This window comes from Anomaloglossus baeobatrachus, unplaced genomic scaffold, assembly GCF_048569485.1.
Source record: "Anomaloglossus baeobatrachus isolate aAnoBae1 unplaced genomic scaffold, aAnoBae1.hap1 Scaffold_148, whole genome shotgun sequence".
Taxonomy (NCBI): Eukaryota; Metazoa; Chordata; class Amphibia; order Anura; family Aromobatidae; genus Anomaloglossus; species Anomaloglossus baeobatrachus.
The window spans coordinates 234,476-255,134 of NW_027441918.1; the positions used below are offsets into that span (position 1 = coordinate 234,476).

At 44.7% G+C, this 20,659-nt stretch overlaps 1 protein-coding gene across 1 annotated transcript in view; it reads right to left on the reverse strand.

Moving 5' to 3' along the window:
* Nucleotides 1-233: 233 nt before the first annotated feature.
* Nucleotides 234-20,659, reverse strand: part of LOC142260636 (uncharacterized) — a 155,108-nt gene continuing 134,682 nt past the window's right edge. Inside the window, exons 6-7 of the mRNA XM_075332028.1 lie at nt 7,705-7,801; nt 234-1,970 (exon numbers count right to left, since the gene is read on the reverse strand). Coding sequence (XP_075188143.1) covers nt 727-1,970; nt 7,705-7,801 — 1,341 coding nt within the window. The 3' untranslated portion in view covers nt 234-726. The remainder of the gene's footprint in view (nt 1,971-7,704; nt 7,802-20,659) is intronic.

Consider the following 20,659-nt stretch of genomic DNA (forward strand, 5'->3'; position numbering starts at 1 on the left):
AGCTGGCTCCCTGCACTCCTAGCCAGAGTATACATCGGGTTAATAAGCAAACCGCTTTGCTTATTTACCCGATCTGTACTCCAGCTACGTGTGCAGGGAGCCGGCACTGGCAGCGTGAGGGCGGCGGACGCTAGTAACCAAGGTAAATATCGGGTAACCAAGCAAGGAGCTTACCTTGGTTACCTGATATTTACCTTAGTCACCAGCGTCCGCAGAAGCCGACTCCATGCACATTCAGTTCGTTGCTCTCTCACTGTCACACACAGCGATGTGTGCTTCACAGCGGGAGAGCAACGATGAAAAAAATAGTCCAGGACATTCAGCAACAACCGGCGACCTCACAACAGAGGCAAGGTTGTTGCTGGATGTCACACACAGCGACATCGCTATCAAGGTCGCTGCTACATCACACAAAATGGTGACTTAGCAGCGACGTCGTCGTCGCTGTCGTGTGTAACATGACCATTACACAAAGACAAAATGGAGTGTAGATTTAACAAAATGGATTCTGCTCTCATTCAAGCAATATACAAATGGATGAATAATGCGTACAACTTGGCTATAACAAAAACAAAAATTCTCCAAATTAAAAATGTGTAAAAAGATGAATAATTTGTAAATGAACCATTATAAAAAGTACACAACCGTAATGACATAAAATGAACTCTTTATCAACAGATAGTAAAAGTCTATTAATAAATACTAAAACAGAGATTCTATTCATGACTATGGCTTCACTCCTGTGTGAATTTTCTCATGTGTAATAAGATTTGATTTCTGAGCAAAACATTTCCCACATTCTGAACATGAATATGGCTTCACTCCTGTGTGAATTTTCTCATGTGTAATGAGATGTGATTTCTGAGCAAAATATTTCCCACATTCTGAACATGAATATGGCTTCACTCCTGTGTGAATTTTCTCATGTGTAATGAGATGTGATTTCAAAGCAAAACATTTCCCACATTCTGAACATGAATATGGCTTCTCTCCTGTGTGAATTCTCTCATGTGTAATGAGATGTGATTTCAGAGCAAAACATTTCCCACATTCTGCACATGAATAAGGCTTCTCTCCTGTGTGAATTCTCTCATGTGTAATGAGATGTGATTTCAGAGCAAAACATTTCCCACATTCTGAACATGAATATGGCTTCTCTCCGGTGTGAATTCTCTCATGTTTAACAAGATCTGATTTCTCAGCAAAATATTTCCCACATTCTGAACATGAATATCGCTTCTCTCCTGTGTGAATTCTCTCATGTGTAATGAGATGTGATTTCAGAGCAAAACATTTCCCACATTCTGAACATGAATATGGCTTCACTCCTGTGTGAATTTTCTCATGTGTACCGAGATCTGATTTCTGAGCAAAACATTTCCCACATTCTGAACATGAATATGGCTTCTCTCCTGTGTGAATTCTCTCATGTGTAATGAGATGTGATTTCAGAGCAAAACATTTCCCACATTCTGCACATGAATAAGGCTTCTCTCCTGTGTGAATTCTCTCATGTGTAATGAGATGTGATTTCTGAGCAAAACATTTCCCACATTCTTCACATGAATATGGCTTCTCTCCTGTGTGAATTCTCTCATGTTTAACAAGATATGATTTCTGAGCAAAACATTTCCCACATTCTGAACATGAATATGGCTTCTCTCCTATGTGAATTCTCTCATGTGTAATGAGATTTGATTTCAGAGCAAAACATTTCCCACATTCTGCACATGAATAAGGCTTCTCTCCTGTGTGAATTCTCTCATGTGTAATGAGATGTGATTTCTGAGCAAAACATTTCCCACATTCTTCACATGAATATGGCTTCTCTCCTGTGTGAATTCTCTCATGTTTAACAAGACCTGATTTCTCAGCAAAACATTTCCCACATTCTAAACATGAATATGGCTTCGCTTCTGTGTTACTTTCACTTCCCTTAGCATTCTGTGTGGAACTCCTGGTACCGTCATCTGCCATAAATAAAATTGAAGTTATAAGCTTTTAATAATATAACCTCAAACATACACAGACACACATAAATCCATACAAATTCCAAAGTGTGTAGTGTTCTACTTTAAAAAGGCCTATGCGGCAGAAGACACCCAAAATGACATTTTAAAAACTGCACCCTTTGAAGTGCTCAAAACGACATTCAATAAAACATATCTACAAAAGCATATCCAGTGGCACTCAATAATATATGGATACTTTGGCATTGCATTACTGCTGTAGAAATATTAGAAAAAAGGGATTAATACATAGGTAATGAGAAAAAATGAATAAAACGACAGGCATTGCATTACCGCTTTAGAGATATTTGCAAAGTGAGATTCTTAGTTTATGCACAGGTAAAATATATCTTTGTACCGTGTTAGCCAGTAGAGATAAAAAATTGTTTAAAAGAACTGAAGTCCTCAGTGGTTGATACCTTTTAATGGCTAACTGAAAAGATGGTAATAATAGCAAGCTTTCGAGACTACTCAGGTCTCTTCTTCAGGCTCAATATAACACAAAATCTGAAGAGTCACATATTTATACACAACAGGACATAGAATGGGGCAGTAAATAAAAGGTTATGTGAAGCAGAACTATCACTATGGCAAGAGGACAAACTGTTGTGGCCATAAATATTGCTGCAGTTCAGTGTGAAAAAGTTTTAGTGACGTCTGATTGAGGTCTGGTCCAGAGCTGTGATGCCCCCGGATGGTCTGAGGAGCACATCTCTTAATTGATGTAAAAAAACATGAATCCATGAGACATTCATTTCTCCTCTGAATGTTTCAAAGGTCATCATAAGTTTGTACTCCCATAGTCTCCTCTCTCTCTGGGACTTGAGGTTACCTTTCAATACCAGCAATTTCATGTCCATGATGCTGTGGTCTAGGTTACAAAAATGTTTGGCCACAGGTAGATCTATCCTTTTTTCTCTAATAGTGTGGTGGTGAGAATTCATTCTTGTCCTGAGTGGTTGTCCTGTCTCCCCTACATACAGACCCCCAGTTGGACATTTGGTACATATAATTAAGTACACCACATTGGTTGTGGTGCAACTGAAGGTACCTGGGATCTTGTAGTCCTGATGTGATCTGGGAATCTTTATCTTGTCCGTTGTCAATATAAATGGACAGGTCTTACATTTTTTCTGGTTGCAGGGAAGTGTTCCTGTTTGAGAGGACAGGGAGCTTTTGACAATGAAGCTTCTTAGATTTGGGGGTTGTCTAAAACACAGAAGTGGGGGGGGGATCTGGAAAGATAGATTTTAACCGGGCATCCTTTTGCAGTAATGGTTGTAGTTTCCGTGCAGCTCCTCTTAACACCTCCAGATGTGGATTGTAGGTGATTGCAAGAGGGACCCCGTTGTTTTCTTCTTTAGTTTTATAATGTAGGAGATGGTTTCTTGATATTCTGGTGGCTCTTGTAATCTGGTTTTCAATTGTTCTTGGGTGGTAGCCTTGATTTAGAAAGGTCTTTCTGAGGCCCTCAAGGTGATTGTCTCTATCTGTACTGTTGGAACATATCCGATTGTACCCGATAACCTGGCTGTACACTATAGAGTTTGTGTTTTGGATGAAAACTGTCCCATTTCAGGTATGTTGGACGGTCAATTGGCTTCTTGTACAGGGATGTCTCTATTTCATTGTTCCGTAGTTTAATGATGGTGTCCAAGAAGTTGATTTCAGTGCAGGAGTAGTTGAGTGTTAGGTTGATGGTGGGATGAAACGGATTAAAGTGTTCATGGAAGGTCTTCAGCTGCTCCTCAGACTCTGTACAGATGATTAAAATATCGTCAATGTAACGGTAGTACGCCAGAGGCCTGATAGGACAAGAGGATAAAAAGTCACTCTCAAGCTTGGCCATGAAAAGATTTGCATATTGTGGTGCCATTTTGCTTCCCATTGCAGTCCCAGTCTCCTGTAGATATATGTTATTGTCAAATGCAAAGTAATTATGGGTGAGGATGAATTTTGTAAGCTTCACTACAGAATCGGCATCAGTTCCTGTATTTTCCAGGAAGACTTTGCAGGCATTCAATCCATCCTGGTGTGGAATATTAAAGTACAAGGATTCCACATCCATGGTGGCAAGGATGGTAGAGAACCTATTGCTGATAATTTTTTCAATAGGTCAGTAGTGTCCTGGATGTAGCTGGTTGTATCCCTTACCAAGGGTTTAAGGATACCCTCTACCCATCCAGAGACTTGTTCAGTGGGAGTGCCCACACATGAAATGATGGGTCTTCCTGGGTTTCCAGATTTGTGAATTTTGGGAAGCATGTAGAATGTGCCTATTCTTGGACTTACCGGTATCAGTTCATCAGCTGTTGAGGATATGTCAGGCAGACAAGAGACCAAATTGTTAAGTTCCTTGTAATAATCCTGTGTAGGGTCAGACTCCAATTTTTTATAGTAGCGTGTGTCCATCAGTTGTCTGCTTCATTCATGTAGTCTGATTTGTTCATCATGACTATTGCACCCCCTTTTTCTGCAGGTTTAATGATGATTTCTTTGTTGGTTTTCAAAGATTTTATGGACTTTCTCTCCTGGGCACTGATGTTGGATGGTTGCCTCCCGTGTGTGTCTAGGATAGTGGATTCACATGTTGCTATATCTGGATAGTGGATTTTACCAAATGTCTGAAAGTGTCTATATATATTATCCAAATGAAGGTTGCGTCCTGGTGGAGGTGTCCAATCTGACATTTTCCTGGTTGTCAAGATCAGTCTTCCTTTAGTCTGGGTGGATTCTCAAACATCTGCATCGTTAAAATATTCCCTCAGACGTAGTCTCCTGAAGAAATCTTCCATGTCACTGCAGAGTTCAGTTTTGTCTAGAGCTTTAGTAGGACAAAATGAGAGTCCCCTAGAAAGCACAGCAAATTCCACTTTGTTGGGTTTATAATCCCAGAGATTGATAAAACAGATCCTTCTGTGTCTTGAATGGAGTGGTTGTCCAAGTTGTTAGGTTGAGAACAAAGCCAAAACCTGTTTGTATTAAGTCGAGAATTGAGGCGCAGTCAATGTAGTTTCTTTTCCTTGTTGTGGATCAGAAGAGTTCGTAGTCTGTGGTAGTATTGTTGTACTTTTTGCTCTGTGCTTTCTGGAAGCGTCTTCCTTTGTGTTTCAAATTCCCTCTGGATTTTACTCTTGATGCTGTAGAAGACATGCAAAAGGTGGTTCCTTAGTCTCTCAGAAGTCCTGTGACACAGGTTTTTTGCATAATGGGTATTTTATGTATTAGAATTGGGTTTGTAATCCAGAGTCCTTTGGGGATCAGATTCTCCTTTTTGCATTTGGATAAGAAAAATATGTCGCTGTCCAGTTGTGCACGTTTCTTCAGAAGTGTCTTTAGTTCCATCTTTTCAGTTAGCCATTAAAAAGGTATCAACCACTGAGGACTTCAGTTCTTTTAAACAATTTTTTAGTTTATGTATTGACCAATCCATGTGAGCTCGATAACCTTGACAAGCACCTGACCAAGCACTCTGCCCTATAGCCAGGGTGTGTCCACCATCTTATTTAGCCAAAAGGCAGACATGCAGATTTTTAATCACACAGAAACATTTAAGGTTAGGTTCCCAATATAATGAGATCACCTTGTCAAAGTTATTGGGCTCACATGGATTGGCCAATACATAAGCTAAGAATCTCTCTTTGCAAATATCTCTGAAACAGTAATGCAATACCTATATCTTTTTACTCATTTTTCACATTAGCAATGTATTTATCCCTTTTTTGTAATATTCCTACAGCAGTAATGCAATGCCAAAGTACACTTTAGATGCGTCACAGAAATGAAAGCAATGTGGTAGGAAAAAAAAGATTTTCATTTTTCCCACAAAAGTGTTGCTTAAACCACAAATTTTCATTTTCCCAAGGGTAAGATGAGAAAATGGACCATATAATTCTGTTGTGCAATTTCTCATGTGTACGCTGATAGCCCATATGTGCTGTAAAACTATTGCTTGTGTCCACGGCAGGGCTCGGAAGGGAAGGAGCACAATTTGACTTTTGGAGAACAAAATTAGCTGAACTAGAGGATGCCATGTCACGTTTGTAAAGCCCTTGATGTGCCTAAACAGTGGAAACACCCCATAAATTCTCATTTTGAAATCTACACCACTGAAGGAATGTATCTAGGTGTGGAGATCATAGGAGTACCCTTATATAGGGCAAGGGGTCTTTAGCAGACCCCCAGCTATTATGGCGACCCATATGCACCCAATGATAAATGTTGCTGGGGGCGTTGGATATGTGGAACATTGTACCCCATAGGCTGCGAGCTGCAAATGCTGCTGTCGAAAAGTTAACAGCAGTGGGTGAAGCTTACCTCCACTGAATAGACATCATCTGCTGGCAATTATGGAGACTCAGCTTCTGAGCCGCAAGAAGCAATAGGATGTAATAATATGTTACATATCGAAAAGGAGTTAAAAGAAAACCTGGCAGCTACAAAAACACTATTTACCTGCAGATATAGTGGTAATCTGAGTACCTAGCATTTAAATGATATCTATCTGGTTTATTAGAACAGTGTGTGACACTAGTCACTGCACGGACAAGCCGTGAGGCAGGGTTATCAAATGTTCCGGGGTCAGATACAAAGAGAGCATGCCGTGAACTAAGGGGAAAGACAAAGGCGTAGTCAGCTCTGGGGTCAGAATATCAGGAGGATAGCGGATATGGGCAAATGGATGGTCAGAGGAGGTCCAAGGTCTGGCAGCTATAGATCAGAACACAGCACAGATAACAGAGGCACACATTCGCAGGGAGCCGCGGTGGCGTCGGACTCTGTTCACAAGCAACCTGAAACTAGTTGCTCAGCATCAGCTGAATCTTTTACACTGTTTTCAATTCCTGTGGAGTGGTTTTTGGTTCCTTGAGAGGGGGGCTAATTTCTATTCAGCTGTGTTCTCCCTATTTAAGGTTTGAGATATTACTTGTTACTGCAGATGATACCTTCGGTTTATGCTCCTGTGATTCCGGTCTTTATGGCGATCCTTTGTGGGGTTTGCATCTCCTTTCCCGGTAAGTGGGGTGGGGGGTGGGGGTGTTAGATCAGGGCTTGGACAGGAGTTAGTGTTACGCTGGCGGCCCAGACCTGGATACCATCAAGCCTACCCCTGGGATAAGAGACAGCACAAAGTCCCTAGACTGAGGGCCTGTTTCGGGGGCTCCCTTCTCCAGTTACCCCGGCACCTCCGTGATACCCTGGTTTTGGGACTAACTACTCAGCTAAGTAACTGATCAATCACACAGAACAGGGAACCCCTGAAGAAACCAAGCACCTCCCAGTTTCAGACTGGACAGTTGAGCTGTCGCTCAACAAACTAACAGCTTGGCACAACACTGATTCCATAGAGAGGCAAAATTGTCACTCACTGCGTACAAGACAGAGGAGAAATTGTGACAGTGTCTGCAAGGAGAAAATGCAATTACATTCTCCCAGCAGCTGTTCACTTCCAGTCACCAGCACAGTGGGAGAGGCTGTAACAGTCACCACTCACTACATAGTGGGGGCACAGTAATCAACCCTCTTGTTCCTTGGCTGACAGCCTGTGAGCGATAAGTGTTACTGTTTCCCGCAGTGCATCGGTGACTGTATACGAGCGGCAGCAGGGAAAATGTAACTTTAATTTCTCCTTGCAGCTGGGAATGTGTCTGTTCTTCTTGTTATTTAATGGTGACTCTTCACTGAGGAGGGTTACCTGTGGAAAGGTCTCTACTCCGTTCATCACTCCGCACATCCATTTCTCCTTTTTCCATTGTGTCTGCAGCATTCTGCATATCTTTTCCCTGAATTTCAAAGCTGTAAAATAAATAATGTAAAAGTCACAGACAGAAGGAAAAAGTCATGTCGAAGGTTCTAGATGGACGCTTCTGCTACCAGAGCCGTATGGCACCTGAGACCAATCGATGCATGGCCTCTACGCCTCCTATATCCCCCGTGCTGCCCCAGAGTCAGTTCAGCAGGGATAGAAGCAGGCGTGGCAGGGTCCACTTAGTGTGGTACATTATGACATTGGGATTTCCTTCATTGTTTTCTCTTCACAATTTGGACGCCCTAATGCTTATTTTTCTGTCATTTTATAATTGTTTTAGTCAACATTGTTGTATTTTTGAAAGCTTTCTTTTTGAGGTACATTAGTTTTATTGAATTTTTTTTTCTTTAAAGGAGTTGTCCGACATAAGAGCAACATTTTTTTGTAAGCTATTCTGTGCTGTATTGTCATATAAAGCTACATGCGCACGCTGCAGTTTTTTTCTGCACACAAACTCCAACCAAAACTGCACCTTGTCAGAGTGAGCCTGGAACTGTCCCAAAAACGCTTGTAATATAGGTGCGTTTTTAGTCAGTGCGTTTTTTTGAAGGAGAAACGAAATATGATAGGAAAGGATAACGGATAGATAGATAGCTAGAATACATGATAGATAGTAAAAAATAGAAATAATAGCTAGATGGATAGATAATAAGAACATATAGATTAGATACTAAGAAAGAACAGAATACATAGAAAGAAATAACAATATAGCCAGCTTGGTTAGCTGTTTTTTATTGTTGGGGGGGGGCTGGGGGTAAAAAAATAACATGGGGTCCTCCCATTTTTCATATCCAGTACAGGAACAGCAGCAGCTGCAACCCTCAGCTGTCTGCTGTACCTTGGCTAGTTATGAAAAATAGAGGGGATCACCCCCTTTTTTTTAATTATTTGATTTATTAAAAAAAAAAAAAATTACGTGGGATACCCTCATTTTTCAAATACCAGCCAAGGTGCAGCAGATAACTGGGGGCTGATATTATTAGGGTGCAAAGGGACATCATTATTTGGCCCTTTCCAGCCTAAAAATAGCAGCCCACAGCTGCCTTAGAAGAGGCATATCCATAAGATGCGCCAATTCTGGCGCTGGATCCGGCTCTTCTCGTTGCCCTGGTGCGGTGGCTATCGGGGTATTAAGGGGTTAATGGCAGACCATAGCTGCCACTAAGCCCTAGGTTAGTGATGGTATGCGTCTATGAGACACCCCACATCAAATCAAAACAGCCAAAAAAATCCTTTGAAATAAAATAAAAAGCCCCTTCTTTCACCACTTTATTAACCCCCAAAACACCCCTCGAGGTCCGAAGTAATCCACACGAGGTCCCACGACGCTTCCAGCTCTGCTACATCAGTGTCCTGTCACAGCCAGCGGTCATACAGCATGGCTGCCAGCTGTGAGTGTGGACAGAGCAGCAGTGATCAGAATGAACTAGGGTGAATCCCTGACGTCACAGCAGTACGGCGGGTGTCGCAGCAATGACATCACGAGTTCACTGCGGTTCAAGCCTGATGTCCTCCAGCTGTCACAGCAAACCACCCAAGTGTCATTGGTGCCATCACTCAGGTGTTTGCTGTCACAGTTCGAGTCCTCCACCGCTGATAGAGAGACTCTCTTCAGTGCTGTACAATGTAGACACGCCCACTGTGGCTGTGATTGGTTGCAGTTAGACAGCTGTCACTCAGCATGGGAGTTCGTCTGACTGCAACCAATCACAGATGGGGGAGGTGTCAATATGTATGAGGCTAATGAGCGGGTCTGAAAGAAGATGAGAGGCGGGGGAGCAGTGTGACAGCCGTGATCGGTGAGTATGTACTGCTTGGGGAGAGAGAGAGCAAGAGAGACAGAGAAACCAACACAGGCACCGACATGTCAAATTCACTCCAGCATTGATTTTGTCATTCTGGAACTAAGTTGGTGAGCTGCGTTTCTGTTGACAAAACCGCAGGTAAAACGCATACAAAATGCACCAATTTGATAGCATGCATTTTTCCTTGCCTTTTTGATGCCCTCATTGATTTCAATGGGTGACAAATGTTGACAAAAACAAACGCAAGAAAGAATGAACATGCGGCATCTTTTTAGTCACAAACTTTTAACAAAAAAAACGCTGACAAATAAACTGCAAGGTGCACATTACACATTGTGAAAGTTCTGACAACAAAACTGCACCAAAAAACGCGACAAAAACGCAGCGCGCACATGTAGCCTAAATCACCCACACTTTTTTTTTTTTTTCTAACTTTTGTTCCTCTTGAATTATCCCTTCATTCTCTGCAGACAGTTTATTTACCTTCAGCTCAACCAAACATGAAAACTTCCTATGCCGAACCTCACAGTCAGAGCTGGCCCCACCCGACCTCACTGTCCAACCCCGCCCTCTTCCCACCCTCTGCACACTCATTAGGCTATGTTCACATTTCCGCTATTTAGTATCCATCACAATCCGCCGCTCTGATAAACGCAATCCGTTTAGCGGATTCGGTTGTTTCCCATAGACTTGTATGAGCGGTAGATTGTGAGTGATGCCATTGCGTTGCATCCGCCGTGCGACTGATTAGTAGTGGAACGACTGACCGTCGGGCGGCAGGAATGCAGCATGTAACGTTTTTTGAGCAGCGGAATCCTTTTGATTTCACTGCGCATGGTCAAATCTTGTGTTTAATTATTCAAATCAATGTCTCTCTCTCTCGACGGCCGAACGATCAGCTGATCACCCAGCAACCGACTATTGTGAGCGATCAGCTGATCATTTATAATAGCCAGGCGCTAGTTAAACAGTGAAAATAAAAAAAAACAAAAAAACGAATCGTTGTTTTGCAGAATCAATCACATCAGTTGTGCCACTATCTGCAATGCATCCGTTGCATCAGTCACACAACTGATTGTGACGGATGCAAAACAACGGAAGTGTGAACATAGCCTTAGCTGTCAGTATTTGGCCCAGCACTGATCTGTTATCACTCTAGCATTGGAAATTACAGCCCCATATTGGGCTCTGCGTACCCCCCCACCACACACAGGGCTCTGCGCACCCCCCCACCACACACGGGGCTCTGCGCACCCCCCCACCACACACGGGGCTCTGCGCACCCCCCCACCACACACGGGGCTCTGCGCACCCCCCCACCACACACGGGGCTCTGCGCACCCCCCCACCACACACGGGGCTCTGCGCACCCCCCCACCACACACGGGGCTCTGCGCACCCCCCCACCACACACGGGGCTCTGCCCCCCCCTACACACGGGGCTCTGCCCCCCCCTACACACGGGGCTCTTCCCCCCCCTACACATCGGGCTCTGAACCCCTCCCACATGGTGCTCTGCCGCCCCCCACATGGTGCTCTGCACCCCCACACCCACCGTGTAGGGAATACACACTTACCTCTCCTCGGTTCCCGCCGCTGCTCCTCGTTCGCCCACTGTCTGTGCTCTGGACATATCAGCACAGTAGTGACATCACCGCTGTCCTGAACTATCAGAGCAGACAGCGGGACAGTGATGAGAAGCAGCGAGGTGCTGCCTGTCATCTGTGCTTTCAAATGTATTAACATCTGTGATGCCGATACATTTGAACGTGCAATCCTGAGCAGGGAGCCCGATGCTGGAGGTGACTGCACGGTAGCCACCACCAGGCTCCTCCCCCCAGCTCACGGCCCCACAGCAGACGAAGGGGAGAGTACGGAGTGTGGGGAGGGTGCGGGGGAAGGGGGGGCGGGGACTCCACGCACTGTACCTGCCCACTCCGGGTAGTGCGAGCACGACCATGCTTCGGTACTCGGTACAAGCATTTTGATGCTCGGACGGGATCGACTTGTTTACCGAGTATAGTGGAAGTCAATGGGGAACGCAAGCATTTTTCATAGTTAACAGAGATAGACAAATATATAATAGATAGATATATAGATAGATAGACAGATAATAGTGATAAATAGATAATAGATAGATATGTGGTAGATAATACAGACAGATAATAGATAGATCACTGCACTGACCCTTTCTCCTGTGTTCTGCGCTGATCTTCGGCCTCGTCCTCCTCACGGATTTATACCGGCTGTCTGATAAATTAGATGGAGAGTTAATAGTGATAGATTTGGATAGAAAATAGACAGATAATTAGATAATAGTTAATAGAGATAGACAGATCGATAGATAATAGATGGATATGTGATAGATAATACAGATAAATATATGATAGATAGAGAGATATATAAAAGATAATATAATATATATTTATTCATTGATATGGCACTATTAATTCCATAGCGCTTTAAATACATTGGCAAAACTGTCCCCATTGGGGCTCACAATCTAAATTCCCTATCTGTATGTCTTTGGAGTGTGGGACGAAACCAGAGAACCCGGAGAAAACCCACACAAACACGGGGAGAACATACAAACTCCTTGCAGATGTTTTCCTTGGTGTTATCTGAACCCAGGACCCCAGCGCTGCAAGACTGTAGTGTTAACCACTGAGCCACCATGCCGCCCCTTAGATATAGATAGACAGAGAATAGAGATAGATAGATAGAGAAGATAGATAGATAGATAGTGATGAGCGATCTCTCAGATACCCGGGAGGCAGATCCATATGGGTTTAACATAAAAAACCTGATTCAGGCCCGGAATTGATCCCGGATATCTGGCCGGATGGCGGTCCCCATATAAGTCTATGGGGACCAGAGTCCTGTGCTTTAAAACGGTGGTAGAAGGGCTAGTGGGATTGGAGCAGACACATTATACTGTGAGTTTCCGCTCGGCAAAAACCTCATTAACCTCATACACATTCACTACTTCTCCGCCCACTGCCAATCCCCACGTTTCTGATTGGTTGCAGTAAGACGAGCCCCCAGCCTGTGTAACAGTGTGTCTGACTGCAAAATATAAAAATAAATAAAAAAAATTGGTGTAGCATCAACCTGTATTATGAAACCTAGTACAGATAAAGCATACAGCTACGGGCTGCAGCCCCCAGCCGTACCCTTACATTGGCTGTGAATTAAAAAAAAAAAAAAAGAAGAACCGCATGTAGCTTTTTTACAATTATATAATTTTAAAAAAATCTGCTTGCACCCCCCCTAATTTTGATACCTGGCCATGATAAAGCTCGTAGCTGGAAAGCTGGTATTTTCAGGCTGGGGAGACTCATGTTTATTGGGCCCCCTCGGCCTAAATATAGCCTGTAGCCGCCTGGAATTGCTGGATCCATTAGATGCGCCAGTCCTGGTACTTTACCCATCTCATCCCGATTGCCCTGATGTGGTGACAATCAAGTTAATCAGGCGTTAATGGCAGCCCAGAGCTGCCACTTAAGGTGGTGTCACACACAGCGATGTCGCTGCTACGTCACCATTTTCTGTGACGTAGGAGCGACGTCCCGTTGCTGTCGCTGTGTGTGACATCCAGCAACGAGCTGGCCACTGCTGTGAGGTCGCCGCTCGTTGCGGAATGTCCTGCTTCATTTTCTGCTTGTCGTTCTCCCGCTGTGAAGCACACATCGCTGTGTGTGACAGCGAGAGAACGACGAACTGAAGCGAGCAGGAGCCGGCGTCTGGCAGCCTGCGGTAAGCTGTAACGAAGGTAAACATCAGGTAACCAAGAAGCCCTTTCCTTGGTTACCCGATATTTACATTAGTTACTAGCACTGCCGCTCTCACGCTGCCAGTGCCAGCTCCCTGCACACAGCCAGAGTACACATCGGATTAATTACCCGATGTTTACTCCAGCTACGTGAGCAGGCAGCCGGCACTGGCAGCGTGAGAGCACACCACTTAGCGCTGGCTCCCTGCACACGGAGCCGGAGTACACATCGGGTAATTAACCCAATGTGTACCCTGGCTAGGAGAGCAGGGAGCCAGCGCTAAGCGTGTGCGCTGGTAACCAAGGTAAATATCGGGGGGTGTGGCCTGGCCAGAGATGTGAGAAGAAGCTAAGAGGAGAGCTCCTGGAATTGCTGATTATCCTGACTTCCACTGGGCCGTGGAGAGGACAAAAATCATCCGTGCAGCAACCAGAGACCACCCTGCACTTACTGCACAGCTTGGACGGAGGTTACATGGCTGGGGGGACGAGCAGGAGGCAGAAGGAGGTGGCGGCAGGAATGGAAGGTCCTGCACAAAATGGTGGTGGGACACAGACACCAACCTCCAAAGTAGCTAGAGCTGCAGCCACACATGCAGCTGAAAAACTGTCTGAGTATGCCAGGGGCACAGAATGCAGGGCTCCCACGGTGCACAGGGATGAAGGAGTTAAACTGTGGAGCTCCAGGCAGCACAGCCCTCACAATGCAGTGGAGAAGGAAGGAAGAAATAGTGCAGACTCATTATTATTACAGCAAGGCTTGCATAACAAGCTGGAGCCCCTTGCATCCATGCATAAAAAAATGTCCCACTGAGCCTGCCACAACTCTGCATGGTGCTGAGCCCACTCTGAGAGACATGCTTGCAGCTATAGCTCAAAATGGCTCCATGATGACATCCCTCAGCTCCCAGATGGGCCAAATCATGGAGGAGTTATCAGGTGTGAGACAGAGCCTCCAAAAAGTGAATGACCGCATGATGGCATCAGAGGGGAGAATCAGTGACTTAGAGGACAAAATGCCCCAGGTTACCCGTGACTCCCACAGGCATGATCAGCAAATGGCATTTCTACTTAACAAGACAGATGATTTAGAAAATAGATTGAGGAAAAACAATGTGCGGCTGATAGGTTTTCCAGAAAAAACGGAGGGCACAAATCCGTCAGAATTCTTTGACGGATGGCTGCAAAAAGTATTTGGCGCAGAGGTCCTATCCCCCCTGTATGCTGTAGAGAGAGCCCACAGAGTGCCCACCAGACCCCTGCCTCCGGGAGCTCCTCCAAGACCTGTCCTGGTGAAACTACTACATTATAGAGACCGGGATGCGATCCTAAGAGCGGCTAGAAACAAAGGGTCCATAACGGTGGACGGCCACAAAATATCCTTCTTTCCTGATTATTCAGTTGAAATTTCAAAAAGAAGAGCTCAATTCTCAGATGTCAAACGATGCCTGAGAAATGCACGAGTCTCGTACTCCATGCTGTACCCAGCGAAGCTCAGGGTGGCTGCACTGCAAGAGACATTCTTTTTTGAAAATCCTAAAGATGCTCTCAGATGGCTCGATATGAATGAGCAACGGCTCAGCAAAGTCCACAACATTGATATGTAACCCTTTAAGGACTTTAGGGGTGATGAATACTCGACTTTCTGCTGCGATTACATAGGATTGGCCCAGTGGATAAAATTATTATGATACCCATTGATTGGTTCCAGCAGAACTCCCTGGAAGAGGAGTTTGGGTTTCCTTTCTTTCCCTTTTTCACTTCCAGAGGCGGTTTTTGTTTTTCTCACTTCCCTGCATTTTTCATTGTTCTCAGGCTTTTTTTTTTCCTTGCTTTAAACCATTTTGGGAAGTGGGAATTTTATTGTCTCTCTTGTTTCGGCTTCAGGATGGACTGGTGCCCTCAGTTTCAACGTTTAGGTTGTGGGACAACTGTTAGATACGGGGGGAGGGGGGGGGGAGGGGGGGAGGATGGAGGGGTGGGAATGTCTCTGCAGCTTTAATGATACTTTTATATTTATGTCTGCTAATGGTTATCATGTGGTTCAGGAAGATGGAGGAGGGGTGGAACTCTTTGCCGGGTGTGACTGCTTGCACTACATACGCATACCACCAGGATGGCGGGTAGGATTAACATTCTTTCTTGGAATGTCCGTGGCTTGGGGGACCCCACAAAAAGGGTAGCAGTAATAGAACAGGTCAAATCCCACTTGCCTGCAATCATCTGCCTACAGGAGACACATTTGAAGGGCGACAAAATAGCATACATGAATCGTTCATGGGTGGGTCATTGTTTCCACTCAACCTACACAGCTCATTCCAGAGGTGTCAGTATCTTAGTCCACAGAGCAAATCCCATTTGAGATCATTTCATCCACAGTAGATAAGGAAGGTAGATTCATTTGCGTGCACTGTAAAATATTTAACAAGGAGCTCCTTCTGATAACAGTTTATATACCGCCTCCATATAATAATACTGTTCTGAACAAAATTGCGGAAATTATTAGCAAGACCCCCAATGTACAGGTGGTGTGCACGGGGGATTTCAACAACATCATTCACCCATATTGGGACAAACACAATGAGGGTACTCACTTAGAACACCATCCTAACTCCAAATTTGGGGACACGGTGGCTGAACTGGCACTTTCAGATCTGTGGGAATCAGAAACCCTGGAATCAAGCGATTCTCATGCTATTCCAAACACACAACACTCTGTCCAGAATAGACCTGATCTTGGGCTCGGAGGGTATACTACCAATGGTGGAAAGCACAGAATACCTTCCTAGAGGTTTATCAGACCATTCCCCACTGTTGACACGACTTAATATTTTACCCGGGCTTGATCGTACCCGTAGCTTGTGGTCCTTTCATCCTTTTTGGCTACAGATTATAGATGTGGGCCCGGTTGAACTAGCCCTTGAATACTATTTTCAGGACAACTATACTGGGGAGATGTTGCTTAACACTGTTTGGGATGCCATGAAGGCCTGTCTGAGGGGGTCACTGATACAGGGGGTCAGTAGATCTAAAATTAAGTCGGCACAATTTGAAATTTTTCTTAAAGAACGGGTACAAACGACAGAACAGACGTACATTCTGTCAGGGGATACACGGGACTTACTGGAATGGAGGGAGGCACAAGAAGCATATGACACTCACATTAAAGAACGGGCCACTAACAAAAGACTTTTTTCACAACAGAGATTCTTTGAAGAGGGCGAAAAAGCGGGTCATTTATTAGCGGTGATTGCTAAAGCACAAAGGGGGAACACATTTGTGGGGGCGCTAAAGGGACAAAACCGGAACCATAGTCAATCAACCTGACCAAATTTTGGCTACCTTCTCTGAATTCTACGAACAACTTTACAGTACTAAACTGCAATATGATAGGGAACAGATAGCTTCTTACCTGAAAGACATCCCCTTGCCCTCACTTTCAGATCAGATGAGAACAGGGTATACCTAAACAGTCCACTCACACTGGAAGAGTTGCATTTAGCAGTGTCCTCCATGCCCAATAATAAGTCACCGGGTTCAGATGGGATCCCCACAGAGATTTACAAAAAGTTTGGAGACATCCTGCTCCACCAGCTGCTGTCGACCTTCCAGCAAGCAGCCAAAAATGGCTCCTTGCCCCAATCGATGCGAGAAGCAGTGATAGTTGTCATACCTAAACCTGGAAAGGACCCCCTCATCCCTGACTCTTATAGACCTATCTCTCTGTTACCTACAGATATCAAAATAATACCTAAAGTACTAGCTTCCAGACTTAATAAGGTTATACTTTCACTAATCCATTCGGACCAGTCGGGGTTCATGCCTTCCAGATCAACGGCAGTGAATATACGACGGTTACACCTCAACCTACAATTGCCAGTTGATAACTCAGGGGATAGAGTAATTTGCTCCCTAGACGCCGCTAAGGCTTTCGACTCTATTGAGTTGGAGTTTCTCTGGGCAGTACTTGACAGATTTGGACTAGGGAGGGATTTCATTTCTTGGGTAAGACTTCTATATAATAACCCTACTGCTAGGATCAAAGTTAATGGATGCCTTACTTCTCCTTTCCACCTAGGTAGGGGCACCCGCCAGGGATGCCCGCTATCCCCCTTACTATATGCTTTGGCCGTTGAGCCTATGGCGGCAATGGTTAGATCCAATCCAGACATAACAGGGTTCAGGAGGAAAAAATAGCGTTGTACGCACATGACCCTCCTTTTTCTGGCCAATGCAACATCATCACTGCCAAGGGCAATGGGGGTTATACAAGAATTTGGGAAGTACTCAGGTCTATTAATCAACTGGGAAAAGTCTGTATTACTTCCGGTGGATGGAACCACAAACTCACCTAATTACGTAGACTCGGGTCTACAGGTTGTTGCCCAGTTTAAATATTTGGGGATAATGGTCACCACTCGCGTTGAGGATTATGAGAGTCTCAACCTAACCCCTATTCTGTTGAAATTTAAGGATAAGAAGGAAATCTGGTCTCGCCTGCCCTTCTCAGCAGTTGGCCGCACTAACCTGATCAAAATGATCTGGATGCCCCAACTACTATAAAAGCTACACAACTCTCCACAATGGATCCCACAAAGATTTTTCCATAAGGTAAACGCATTATTCCGGGAAATGATCTGGGGCGGACAGATGCCGCGCATTTGGCTCGAGACCCTGCAGAGGGACAGAAATAAAAGGAGAAGTGGCGGTACCCAATCCATGGGTTTACTATTTGGCGGCACAGATTCAGCACATTCGGGGATGGGAGGACCCTGGAGGGGGGGGGGCACAGTATATGATTCTACAACAATATTTTCACTCCACTAGTCTATACGAGGTTCTAGACGCAGGAGGCTTCGGAGCTGCTGCTTATAGTTGCCCAACCCTACTACTAATCCAAAAACTTTGAGATAAAACTAAAAAACTACAAGACATTCAGGGAATCTCGCAATATACCTCTATATGGAGAACTCCATGGTTACCTAACTTGCATCATTTAGAGGGGTTTGGGAGCTGGGCTTTGAGAGGGATAAATAGATTCACACATATTGTCGAGGGGGGCCAACTCAGAGGCTTCCTTCAGTTGCAAGCGGAGTTTGGGATCCAGAATTCGAAGTTTTATAGTACTTTAGTACGTGCAACTGAGACATGCCTATCAGGCAGAAATCTCTATTACGGGTAGAGCATTGGAGCAGAACAAAGTCATGCAACGCATAGCAACCTCTAGCGGCTCAGCGGGAGTGATCTCTCGTTTATATTGGGATCTATTATATCTGGTGTACCGGAATTGTCCAGTAAACGCAAAAGAAAAATGGGAACGAGCTATATGACCTATTGAGGACAACCAATGGGTAGAAATTTTAGAAAGAATTCCTAGTCTATCATTGGGGGAGGCATACAGACTGTCACACCTGTACGTTATTCATCAAGTATATCTCACTCCTAGATTCCTGTTTGATATTGGAGTTAGAACTGACCCCTTCTGCCCGCGATGCAAAATATGTTACGCAGATCTATTACATATGATGTGGTCGTGTCCTGATATTGAACATTACTAGAGAGAGGTGACAGAAATAATCGATAGAGTATATACGATAGAGACGAGCTTAACTCCCTTTGTATGTATTCTGGTATACGTGGAGGATTTACCTTTAGAGGAGGAGGGCAAAGTGGCCGTATCTAGACTATTATATATTGCCAGGAAACTAATCGCTCAACACTGGATCTCGGACCACAGTTCTTCAATATCTGAATATGTCAAAAAAGTTAATTGGGTGATAAATGTGGAGAAAAGTATATATCGGAAAAGAAATGGCGTAATCAAATTTGAAAAAATATGGGCACGACGGATAGACGGGTCAGGGTTGGCTTCTAGGGAACTGATTAGGTTTAGATTGGGCTTACTCTAAATTGATAAGGGGAAAAGGTCGAGAACTTTCTGCAGAACTTATCTATAAGGGTAAGTTCACACAGTGCGTTTTTCGCGGCGTTTTTGCGCGTTTTTCGGGTGCGTTTTTGCCCAGAAAACTGCATGACTTTGCTTCCCCCAGCAAAGTCTATGAGTTTTCATTTTTGCTGTCTGCACACAGCGTTTTTTTTTCAGCTGCGTTTTTGTGGTGACCACAAAAACGCAGCATGTCAATTATTCCCGCGTTTTTCACCGCTTTTTTCATCCATTGAGTGCAATGGGATGTTGAAAGACGCAATGAGAAACGCAAATTGTTATTATAGCTGCGTTTTGGTGCGTTTCTAAGACCAAAAACGCAGCTATAAACGCAAGAGGTGGGTAGTAAAGTGACATGTACAGGAAGAGGATTCCTTCTGTCAGTAAATACAGAAGCGTGAATCCTCCCGGTACCGTCACCGCCGCTTCCACCTCCAGTCCTGTGCATGTATGCTGCCGTGCAGCGCCATGTCTGGGCGGGAGGTGGAGGCAGCTGCGAAAACAAAAGTGAATAGTAGAAAAAAAAAAAAGTCATACTCACCTGTCTGCAGACTCCCGGTGCCATGTCCGCTCCCAGCTCCTCTCACGGTATCGCCGCTCCGGTTGTGTGCAGACGGCCGGGAAACCTCCGATAGTTGCAGGACCTGGCGATGGATCACCTGATGCAGTGAGTCACCTGACGCATCAGCTGATCGTAAGTCTCGGGGTGACGCCAGCGCCCGGCTTAACCTGTCAGCTGATGCCGTTAGGAGACTTCATCAGTTGATTACCGGCAGCTCCTGCAGCGATCGGACGGGATCAGACTCCGCTCCAGGAGCTGCCGGTAATAAGCACATAAGTGAGTATTCTTTTTTCTTTTTTTGCACCGATGCATCATCTGATTGTATAAACTGCTGTTATACTATCAGCTGATGTGTGATGTGATTCAGGCACTTGAAGCTTGCACATCATCTGATCGGTATGCCTTCCAGCAGCAAACCGATCAGATGATATTGGATCCGGATTGGACGGCGCGGGACCCTTGACCCAGGATTACTGCGGAGGGGGGTTCTTTATTTCAATAAAGATGGAGTCACTAATTGTGTTGTGTTTTATTTCTAATAAAAATATTTTTCTGTGTGTTGTGTTTTTTTTTATCTTCACTAGAAATTCATGGTGGCCATGTCTAATATTGGCGTGACACCATGAATTTCGGGCTTAGGGCCAGCTGATAATATAAAGCTAGCCCTAACCCCATTATTACCCAGAGAGCCACCCGGCATCAGGGCAGCTGGAAGAGTTGGATACAGCGCCAGAAGATGGCGCTTCTATGAAAGTGCC